Raw genomic sequence first — 12,190 nt, forward strand, 5'->3', positions numbered from 1 at the left:
TCATTTTTTTATTAAACTTTTTATTTTGGGATATTGCAGATTGACATGTAGCATTAGAAATACTAGAGATCTCTGTGCTCTTTACCCATTTTCCTCCCAATGGTAACATCTTGCAAAACTGTAGTACAGTATCACAACCAGGATATTGACATATTGATATATTCAGATCACTGAACATTTTCCCTTAACCACAAGTATCCCTCATTGTGCCCTTTGATAACCACACATACTGTATCTGCTCTCCCTCAACCCATCCCTAACCCCTGACAACCACTAATCTGTTCTCCATTCCTATAATTTTGTTGCTTCAAAGATTTTTATAACTGGGGACATCTGGGCGTCTCAGTCCATTATGTGTTTGACTCTTGATTTTGGCTCAGGTTATGATCTCACAGTTGTGAGGCTGGACTCCACACTGATCATGGAGCCTGCTTAAGATTCTCTCTCACTCTCCCTCTGCCCCTCCCCCATTTACACACTCTCACTCTCTCAAAAAAAAAAATAAATAAATAATTTTTATGAGTGGAATCATACAGTATGTGACCTTTGGGAATGGTACTTTTTGCCCAGCATAATTCTCAAATTGTGGCATGTATTAATATTTTATTCCTTTTTTATTGCTGAGTAGTATTCCATGATATAGGTATAACACAGTTTGTTTAACCATTCACTCATTGAAGAACATTCAGGTTGTTATAGTTTTTGACTTTACAGATGACTGTGATAAATGTTTGAGTACAGGCTTTTGTTGTTTTTTGTTTTTTATAAACGTAACTCTTGATTTCTCTGTGATGAATGCCCAGAAGTGTACTGTTGTGTTATATGGTAGTTGAACATTTAGTTTTTTTAGGAAGCTGCCAAATTGTTTTCCGGAGGGATTATACTACTTTACATTCCTATTATCAGTGTGTAAGTGATTCAGTTTTTCTACATTCTTACCAGCATTCAGTGTTGTTGCTTTATTTTACTTTAGCCATTCTGATAGGTATGTAGTGAGATCTCATTGTGGTTTTAGTTGACAGTTCCCAAATGGCTGATGATGTTAGGCATGATTTATTTGCTTTTTTGCTGTGTGTATAGCCTCCTTGGTGGTATATCTTCAGGTCGTTTGCCCATTTTTCTAATTGGGTCACGTTTGGTTTGCTGTTCATTAAATGTGTACTTTACATGTATTTTCTCCCATTCTGTTTCATTGGTTTGCTTTCATGGTATATTATAATGATGAATTAGAGTAGCTATGGAGAAGCCAAGATGTAGTATGCTTTCAGACAAAGGTAGAAAAGTTTGCCATTTTTCTGACTGGCAGATTTGGCACTACATTTGCATTAGCATGGCAAAGGAAACTGAAAATGGAAATATTCAAGTTAAGTCTTTGAGTACTCCTTTAACATGTATATTTTGAAGTTGTATTTTTCAGAAATACAAAGGGTGTTGTATAGTTTATTACAGTAGGCACTTATTTTTTTTTAAGGCTCTGTAAGAAAACAAGCCAAGAGTAGAAACTCTTTAATATGTTTTTAGCATCGACCCAGTTGTGTTTGATCTGGAGTCTCACATTTGTGTGTGAGACTTGCCTAATTATTTTACCCCAGTGAACCTCAGTTTCCCCATGTGTAAAATAGAGAAAATAGTATCACCATTTTATATCAAAATAATTGATGTTAAATGAGGTAATTTATGTAATCTTGGAACATAACAAGAATTCAAACAATTGTATTGTCTATAGCAGATTATCTTAAATATATGAAACATAAACATGTAAAGTTGAAAATGAGTGCCAATTGAATTCAGGTGGGTATTATTACTTCCCTTTTTCCCCATCTTTTGAATATAGTTACTAATCAAACATTAAACATTTGCAGTACTGATGAGTTCTCAATGATGTGTATTAAGCAGTTAAAGAATGTTAAATAATGTAAGAATATTTTAAGGCTAAAACACATAGGCTTAGTTCACCAACTAAGATGTATCTGGAGATGTTAATATATTTTATAAGCATTTTCAATCTTTTCCTCTTTTATCATAGGCAGATCATATGTACAGAAATAGGTGGAGGAAACCTGAATAAGCTCTTTTTTTTTTTTTTTTTTTTTTTTTTAGAAAATGATTTGTTTTGAAACCTTTAATTTAGTATAACATCCATGTAACCAGTGATCTTTGTTCTGTCCAGATGAATGGACATGAAACTACTGAATACCTGTTGATAAACTGGTTAATATTTTAGTCTAGTAACTTGACAATCAAATGCTAGTTTTAGTGCCCTTTGTGACCTCACTTAAGGAATGAGGATCCACAAAGCTGGTCTGCCTTTTAGTTGTCTTGAGAAGTAGTTTGCTTAGTGATAGGAACAGATTCTGGAACTAAACAGTTAGGGTTTGTGTCCTGGTGCCATCTCTTACTAGCTAAGTGACTTTAGGGAAGTTAACGAACCTCTTCCTCATCTATAAAATAAGGCTTTATGATACTTTACATCACAGGCTTGATGTGAGGGTAAAAAGAATCCATGTAAAATCTTAGCCTAACCACACACACACACACACACACACACACACAGTAAGTGGAAGTGTTACCAGCAGTAGTGGTAGTACCCAGTTTTGCAAACATGTAAGGAGTATTAGAAGAGAGAAACTCACAGAAATTGCAACTGTATTCTATCTAAATAGCCTTGAATTAAGGAATCATCAAAGGTGTCTGAGAAAAGTTTAATGATGTTAACTATGCTTTAGGATATTTATCTGATAGTCTTTGGCGGGGGGTGTTGAGAAGATTTGAGATGAACTCCTTTTGCTTGATAAAGATGATGGCAGGAATGGGAACATCCAGCTTATTGTGTTAGACAGCTGCTTTACAACTTGAAAAAAGAGTAGAGACTGGGAAATTGAGTCACTGTGGGGCAGTGGTATGTCCCCTCTATAAATGATGACTTCTTATGTGAGGGGTTCTCAAACAGCAGTCTTCTTTAGGCTACTGGCTCACAGGGGTACATGGACTTAAAGATGTAATAAATTTGGGCTGATCATTTTTCTTTAGGAAAATTAGTCTGAACTAATACCGACTGAGCTCTGACAGTCTGACAATTCTTTTTTCCCCAGTGACAATTAAAGTTTCTATTGGTGTGACGATTAAAGTAAGGATGAGTTAATGACATAGAATACAATATGAGGTAGAATAACTATTTTTACTTATTTGCTGCTTGAAAAATAATCAGAAATGTTTTTGTTCTTTCGTTTTAAACAGTACTGAGCTTAGATTGTCCCTATTATTCTCTCCTAGTCCCCACTCCCTTTTCCTTGCACTGCCACAATTCTAACTTCAAAAGTTGACAGAGTTGGGGTGCCTGGGTGGCTCAGTCAGTTCAGTGTCCAACTCCTGATTTTGGTTCAGGTCATGAGCCTTAGTCTTTAAGATATAGTCCTCAGTATTGGATCAACAAAAACTGAAGTCAAGGTTTTTAGACAGATAAGAACACTTACTAGACCATGAGATTTTGGGGGCACCTGGGTCGCTCAGTCAGTTAAGCATCCGACTTCAGCTCAGGTCATGATCTCACGGTTCATGAATTAGAGCCCCGGGTCATGAGTTAGAGCCCCGTGCAGGGTTCTGTGCTGACAGCTCAGAGCCTGGAGCCTGTTTCAAATTCTGTGTCTCCCTCTCTCTCTGCCCCTCCCCAGCTCACACTCTGTCTCTCTCCATCTCTCAAAAGTGAATAAACATTTAAAAAAAATTTTTTTTAAACATGAAATTTTAGTTTTGACTTTATCCAAAGGAAAAACAAGATACAAAATAATTGACCTTTATTACAGACAAGGATTTAATAGAGAACACTTCATTATCTTGAGTTCAGTCTAAACTAATTAAAATCTTGCAATAAAGAAGTAACACTAATGGGTGGGGGAATGGGCAAGATGAGTGAAGAGGAGTAAGAGATAGAATCTTCTAGTTATGGAATTACTAAGTCATGGGAATATAAAAGACAGCATAAATAATATAGTCAATGGTTATATTAGCATTGTATGGTGATAGATGGTAGCTACACTTGGGGTTAGCATAGAGTAATGTGTAATTTTGTTGAATCACTATGTTGGATGCCTGAGACTAATGTTATATTGTGTGTCAACTATAACAATAATTAAAAAAAAGAACCGCTATTTTGATAGTGCTAATAGAATTAATTTGTATACTGATACTCTTCTCAATTGATTTTGAGTACTGATTCAGATAGAAACTTAGTAATATCAATATAAATTTATAGCTATTACAGAGATATTTGTGGAGCTAGTTTATGTAATACCTACTTCCTTTGGCATGTTTTTTTCACATTTACTAGATACTTTATACAGAGTTTAGTTTTCAAATTCTTTTCCAATGTTCTTTTTAATGCTAGGTGATTTTTTTTATCTCAGTGTGATTTGAGTGAACCTGTACAGCGTGAAATGTGGGGAACTTAGTATTCTGTAAGGATTTTAATTTTGAAATTTAACAGCAAACTTGGGTATGACATCGATTGCTGATGGGAAATCAGATTTACTGAAATGATATTCTGTAAAAACCTACAAGCTAATATTGATGTTTATTTTAATACCGTTGAATTAAATGAAATAATATTCCCAGTCCATAAGACCTTATTTTCTAACATTCTTTTTTTTAATTTTTTTAAATGTTTGTTTGTTTATAATGTTTATTTGTTTTTGAGAGAGAAAGACAGACAGAACAAAAGCAGGGAAGGGGCAGAGAGAGAGGGAGACACAGAATCCGAAGCAGGCTCCAGGCTCTGAGTTGTCAGCACAGAGTCTGACGTGGGGCTCAAACTCACGAACCGCAGGATCACAACCTGAGCCAAAGCTGGCCGCTTACCCGACTGAGCCACCCAGGAGCCCGTTTTCTAACATTCTGTAGATTATTGGCTTATATGTATAGCATGAGAATAGCCACATTTAGAAGTATTGGAAGCTATAACTTTAAAATGATCAACTTGATAACTTGATATAACTTGAAGGTATACTACATCCACCGCATTTAAATTTTGTCTGATTTTGGTATATACCTTGAGAGTACGTGTAAATTCATAACATCCTAACCAAGTGCTCTGACTGTAAAACAAGAATTAGTGAAATTATATTTGGGCTTAGGTATCTTAATGTTGAAATTTTTCTCCTGTAGGACCGAGGTGATGAATTCACATACACTGGGAGTGGTGGTAAAAATCTTGCTGGTAATAAAAGAATTGGTGCACCATCAGCTGATCAAACATTAACAAACATGAACAGGTATTCTTTACTGTTAGAGTTTGTAAAGTCTATTTATTTGGGCTTTGTATAAAAGTTTGATTATATTAATATAATTTGTAAGTTATTCTGTAGGGCAGAATCTTAAATTGAGAGTTAAAGATCTAAATTTAAAATCCCATTATCTGATTATATAATTGTTTATAAGTATTGTAACTTATTTCTTTATATTTTGTAAATAACATAATTCCCAGTCTTAATACATGTGCTTTACATTTTAAAACATGTTGAAACCTTTGAAGGAAGGGAATCTAATATAAGTGATATTGAGAACAAGGTGGCTTATCTACTACCTCATGGATCAAAGTTATGTTTTACCCAACACAGATTTGTCTTTTAAAGTAACAAACTTCTTTTTAGAGGAAACTCACCAATATGAAGTAGGTTTAAGATTGGGAGCCCACATTTGTGGGCATAAGTGAAATATCAGATAAACTTAAAGCTATACTCAAGGTGCTTTTAGGATTTATAATGTCTTTTAAGTGTTAGAATGTTTAGTTATAAAAGTGACCTTTTCTAACCAAATGCTTATAAAGCATTACGAAAGAGCCACCTTGTGCTGACCTTTGTTCTATGGTATTAATGATATGGCAGCTTCCATGGGAGCAGAAAACTTGATGACTTCAAAATGTTTTAGTTCATAAATGCATGCTAATAGCAATAATAATAAAGTGACCCAGATCATCAGATAGCAACAACCACATTATAACTTGTCATAATTTTTAGATCAATTTCATAAAGTCAAAATTTTTATATCCTATTGTTACGAGTGTTTTATGGATTATTGAGTAAAAATGAGTATTTTTCTTTGAATCTGAATCACTCGGTTTTAAGTAGTGTGCCCTTAATTTCTGATTACCGTGTGAAGTAAAGAATATACCAGTATGATTTCAAGAATTTGTTGCATACCAAATTACATAGTCTGTTTTTATGTCTTCCTTCTCTATTATTTCTGACAGTAGGATTATTTAACTGAACCAGCAGAGGAGACAGGTCAGATTTGCTGGTGAAACATTCCTGAAGTAGGAGTCCAGTCCCTAGTCTTTTTCTAGCGAGAAAGCAGCTCTTTAGGAGGAATGATCTTAAAAGGAGTTAGAAATATTTTGATGTTTTTGTCAGTGAAAGTATATCTTGAATTTTTAAAAGTGCTTTTTTAAGTTGTCTCATCTGAAGATTATATTTACCCTTTAATAATAATGAATTATTTTGATTGAATGAGATTTGTTTCCTAACTACCTGCACTTGTAATGTAAATGGTAAATATTTTTCAAGCTTTTAAAGAATCTAAGTATAACCCTGTTTACCATTATGTTACAATCTCAGAAAATAATTGACAAGTTGTAAAAATGTTTGTATTTAAGAGAAGGTAGTGAAAATAAAATTCTGACTGAAAACAATTTAGGATTGACTTACCGTAGGGACTCTGACATCCATTCAGTTAATTTATACGTTAAGTTTTGAGTACACATTGTGATTATAAAGACCTCTTGAGCAAAGATACATATATGTTTCATAAACATGAAAACCAAGGTCAAAGACCCTTAGCTCTGACCCATATTACACTTTTTCCTGACTCGTGTATGGTCCAGTTTATTTTTCCTTCTCCACTAAGAGGGAGTTTGACCCTTGCTTCTTGCTTTGAGAAGGTTGTTCCTATTTCTTCTCAGCTCTTTCACTTTATGAAACTGAAGTGGGCAGCAAGGTATCCTGGCCTTCCTTTATCAGGGCAGTTAGAAACAACCAGTTGAGCTGCAGACTAATGGTAAAGCCTTGTTTTGCATAGTTTGATCTTCTTGGAATCTCTTCACATACTTGAACAACCTACATACTTAATGTGAAAATAGAAGTGAGTTATTAATGCCAGTTAGTGGTGGCAGTTCTGACTAAAGGTCCTTGTAAGTACCAAACCATTCTGTTCATTCTGTTCATGTGAAAATAGTACTTATTCTTTTCCTTGCTCTTTAAGAAGATGAAGTATGTATATCTCAATAGGTATTCCATAAATAAGATATAATACTAACACTAGAAGATTGGATACATTTTCTTCTACCTCCCAGAGATTTAATGCATCTCCCTTTGAGATTAAAAAAAAAACATAACTTGGTAAACTCCAACTATTTGACCACATTTATGAAAGTTTTTTTGTTTTTTGTTTTTTGTTTTTTAACAAAACACTGTATTTACTTTAACAATATAACTGTGATGAAGAGATTTGGGTAGATTAGACATTTCATCTTACGGTCAATTTCATTTGAAGCTGCATAAAAAGAATTATGCCCTGAAAAAGTATTTTGTATCATATCTGAATTTACCAAATTGGGTGTGTGTGTTTTTAACCTTACATGTTCTCAGTGGTGTCTTGTCACTTAAGTTAGGAAGTAGGTATCTCAGAGGAAGAATACTAATTTTAAATAGTTTCTGATTTGGTGGGGACTTCGGGGTTTTTTTGTTTGGTTTGTTTTTTTTTGTTGTTTTTGTTTTTTTGGCAGGACTAAGTTCTCCCAAGAAAGGTCTTCTAACATAACCTTACTGATTAATTACTACTAAGTGAGTACACATACTAAGGAAGCTTCAAGTAAATCAGGTGCTGCTTCTCACTCAGTGTTCCTCCTTGTTCATGTGTCATCATAAAAATAGTGATCTGGAGGAGCCAAAAATCTTTATTATCATGATTTAGTGCAGGCATTTGATTGCTTCAGTTTTATTTAAACTTACCTTTTTACTAGAAATCTTTAAACGATAATTTCATATTAAAATTGTTCTTTAATAACTTTTAAACGGTAAGGAATCTCTATCATCTGGAATGTGGAAAGTAGACCTAGAAAGGTCATTTGTACCTTGCTGACAAATTTATTTTTCTGGATTTCTTTCTACATTATTCCAGCAATATACTTCACTCCCTCCCTTATCAAAAATAACTACTACAACAATCACTTGCTTTAGTGTCCAACTTTCTCCCTTCCCTCGTTATTTAAAAAAAAATTCCATGTATTTCTAGTTGTTTTCTATTATACGTGGCACAGATGTTATTACTTTCAGAAGAACCCTACAGGCTATCTGAGAACCAATCCCCTGGCTTGGGGGTGACATCAGAAAACTGATTTGTCTTCTCTGCTGGTGGGGGAAAGCATAATCCTATTATCTGGAATAATATGGAAAGAATCATAGAATCTTAACTATCAGGTAAGGCATAATTCACCTTTTAATTGAGCTAATAATGCGATTATATACTTAAAGATTACTTGGTATAAAGACTTTGTTTTATTTTTTAGGGCATTGGCCCTAAACTGTGATGCTCCATTGGATGATAAAATTGGAGCAGAGTCTCGGAATTGGAGAGCTGGTAAGCCAGTCAGAGTGATACGCAGTTTTAAAGGGAGGAAGATCAGCAAATATGCTCCTGAAGAAGGCAACAGATATGATGGCATTTATAAGGTGCTCTATCTGGCATGACATCTTGTTAGTCATTTTTCCTGGGCTTTCAAGACAGGGTTGCCACAGGGAACAACCCTACAGTGGGTGGGCTAAAGGAAGTAGTAGACCACTTTAGTTGGTATCTCTACTTTTTCTGGAAATGTAACAGATACACAAAGTGAGCTCCTAACTTTGATATTTTTTCTCTTAATGCTTATTTGAAGTCCATAAGGGCAGAGTTCTGTTTTAGGTTAAGTTTTTTATAAGTATATATTCTCTGTGATAAAACTATTTAAATAACATGGGCATCATAGATACTGATTGTTATATCTTTCAGAATTATTTTAATTATAATAGATTTTCAGAGCCAAGCACATTATAATTGTTCAGATAGGTTGTATTGTTTTAAAAAATGGAGGCATTTACTGCCACCATTTTTATATCGTATTATGCGAGATTCTATTATTCAGCATAATCTTGTTAATATTTCAAACTTATAGCAATGGGTACTTATGTGGGAACTACCTTAATTAAAAATCAAGGTAAAAACAGTATTCTAGTGATTTTTTTATTTACTGTTCTTAAAGCAAGTATCTTTTGAAGTTGTATTCAGTTAGGTCAAGTGTACTTAGTTAAACTAGTAATGTGGCATTATGAATAAGTCTAAATATTAAATCTCAAACTAGTACCGAAATAATTATGATTTAGGTGGTGAAATACTGGCCAGAGATTTCATCAAGCCATGGATTCTTGGTTTGGCGCTACCTTTTAAGAAGAGATGATGTTGAACCTGCTCCTTGGACCTCAGAAGGAATAGAACGGTCAAGGAGACTATGTCTACGTTTACAGGTTAGATTACATTTGTCTAGGCTACCTGTATGCTCATAAAAACACACACCTCTGTAGTATCTTTGTGCCTTAACACTGGATACAGCTCACAGCAATTGATCAGTGGACTGTAAGGGGTGAGGAATGAAATCATTCAAGTATACAGAAGGAAAACAAATAAAAAGGTAGTAGCATTCTAGGTGTCAAACTGCTCTAAGACCAAGAATTGTGCTTGGGAAAAACCAAGCCTTCAATGAAAAGTAAAAAAGTTGTAATTCAATTTGGAAATGACTTGAACAATGAAGGAGAGGGATACATAAAATTAATATAGAGAAGACCTTAAGAAGGGAAGTTTATCATAGAGGGCACAGGGGGTGTGTCTCTGGTAGGGGAAGGGGGAGGTGGCTTATAAGAGTGGTCTGCTTCTCCTACCCTTCTCACTTTTCCTCACCCCTTTTTTCTCTTCCCCCTCAAAGCTGCTTCCCTGTCCTGTCACCACCTTTAGTGCTTTGCCTTTTTTTTCCCCTTTGCCCATGTTCAGCTGTTAACCCATATAAGACTTTGTTGGTTTTGTATGCATAATGGATGGTATGGCTACATTCCCCCGTCCACTGCCTATGCACCCTAGACTTTGTCCCTGACACTGACTTCAGAGCATGGTTTGAGTTCATCTTCCATCATTCCCCATTGTTGTGCTTCCTGTAAAGACTACCAGCTTTTCATTTCCCCTGGCTCTGCCCACACTGCATGTGTAGGGACTGAACTATGGGCAAGTGTCTGACCACCCAGGCAGGTGAGTGTGTGTTTTCTAGTGCAAGTCTGTGTCTGTTTTTGTTTTCTTTTTAAACTTGTAGAATTGATTGTTTAAATGAGACCCATCAGCTGATAAAATAACTGCCAATATTCTTTTTATAACTTAATATAAAAAAATAACTTGTTAAATCCATTTTCAAAAGAATTTTTCAGATTCATTGTTCAGCAGAGCAATGCTCTAGATAGGTTAGATTTGAAACTAAGCAGAAGCATGTAAGCTCATCTACTATGATTAAGTTAAAAACATCATTGATGGGGCCTGAAACATGTTGAGCTTTAAATATCAGTGTTATCAACAAAGCATGTTCTCCCCATAAGGGTAGCCAGTAAAACACAAATAGTTAGAATTTTATTCCTTAAAGTCTAACCTTTAGCTGATAAAGAATTCAGTAATTTAGTGTCTTTAGGTCCTCTAAAAGCCCCTGTGCCCCACCTTATTTTGGGAGATAAGAAATTTGACCCTTAATGTTGCGGGTGGGTTTGTTTTGTTTTGTTTTTTAAAGATTGGCTCCACAATTGAGTGTACTACCATCTCTGTGAGTACCATATTGTGCTGTGTGGTTGATCTCATTTACCTTCATATCTAGATTCTTTAATTTCTTCCTCACACTTTTCAAGCCACCTAGTCAAACCTCCTGAAAACTTGTCTTTCCTCTTTTAGATCTGAAACTAAGATTATTATTTTATAAAATGGAATGTTTAACAGTCAAAACTACATGGTTTTACACTGAATTGGGGATTTTAATAGTCTTCTGTCCTTTAAATGTTTGTTTCCTTTATATAAAGTCTTTCAGTTTAGGGAAAATACAGACTCTTACCCCACCTCCCCTTTTTTAATTTCTCAGCAGCATCTAGAACCCCTTTTCTCTGTGAAACTTAAATCTGTATTGTACTTTTTCCCTCAACAGTATCCAGTAGGTTACCCTTCAGATAAGGAGGGGAAGAAGACTAAAGGACAGTCAAAGAAGCAGGCTAGTGGAGCTTCAAAAAGGCCAACTACAGATGGTAGGTAATGATTGCAAACATAAGTCCTAAAATCATAGTTTCTAATAAAGAAAAATATTAAGAGAAAAATTTGAGAAACTCCTAAGAAATTAAAAGCAAAGTGAAGGATTTTTTGGGGGTGGAGGGGTAGTGGGGGGCTTTCTGTGTATTTTAATAGTGTCAGAGCCAAAATAGCAGCAAACATAGTATTCTAAACTCCATCGGAAGTTAGATGCTGCTGTGTGTAGGTTATCTTCATGCTAAACATTAACTGGTACCAGTTAACTCTTAGGTCTCATAGTTGTGCTTAGAACCGCTAGTAAACCTGCTTATGTATTTTTAAATAAATCTAGATGATTGTCCAAGTGCCTCCAAAGTGTTAAAAACATCAGATTCAGCAGAAGCAGTTGAGGCTTTCCAACTAACCCCTCAACAACAACATCTAATCAGAGAAGATCACCAAAACCAGAAGCTATGGGATGAAGTGCTTGCATCTCTTGTGGAAGGTCCAGTATGTAAAGATTTTTTAAATAATAATGATTTATTATTGACATGATGAAAAATAATTTTCCTTTGCAAGTCAGTCAAAACTTGACGTTTTTATGTAATCATCTCATCCAGTGTCACTTTCAGAAATAATCTAAGGTAATACTTAAATGCTCTTAGGTGGATTTTAGGCCTCTTAGTTGTTGGTTTTGACCTCTTTGTGCCTGAACTTAATCATTTATGTTGAAGGCACTATTCATGGGAAGAATTTTCAGTTGTGTAAACACACTTAATTTAAAACTCATCAGGAAATTTTTTGCTATAGTTCAAAGTTATCTGATGATGGCATAAGTCTTAAGCAATTCAGCACATGTTTAACC

At 34.8% G+C, this 12,190-nt stretch overlaps 1 protein-coding gene across 2 annotated transcripts in view; it reads left to right on the forward strand.

Annotated features, from left to right (window-relative positions):
- The window catches only part of UHRF2 (ubiquitin like with PHD and ring finger domains 2), a 79,229-nt gene that overhangs the window by 61,012 nt on the left and 6,027 nt on the right, over positions 1-12,190 (forward strand). The window contains exons 10-14 of one of the 2 annotated variants that reach the window (XM_019438118.2): positions 5,161-5,267; positions 8,558-8,720; positions 9,408-9,548; positions 11,249-11,345; positions 11,678-11,835. In XM_019438118.2, coding sequence (XP_019293663.1) covers positions 5,161-5,267; positions 8,558-8,720; positions 9,408-9,548; positions 11,249-11,345; positions 11,678-11,835 — 666 coding nt within the window. Of the gene's footprint in view, positions 1-5,160; positions 5,268-8,557; positions 8,721-9,407; positions 9,549-10,003; positions 10,349-11,248; positions 11,346-11,677; positions 11,836-12,190 lie in introns of those variants that run through there. The other variant, XM_019438120.2, reaches the window with a different exon arrangement.

Source organism: Panthera pardus, unplaced genomic scaffold (genome assembly GCF_024362965.1).
Source record: "Panthera pardus isolate Hobbes unplaced genomic scaffold, ASM2436296v1 HiC_scaffold_20, whole genome shotgun sequence".
Classification (NCBI taxonomy): Eukaryota; Metazoa; Chordata; class Mammalia; order Carnivora; family Felidae; genus Panthera; species Panthera pardus.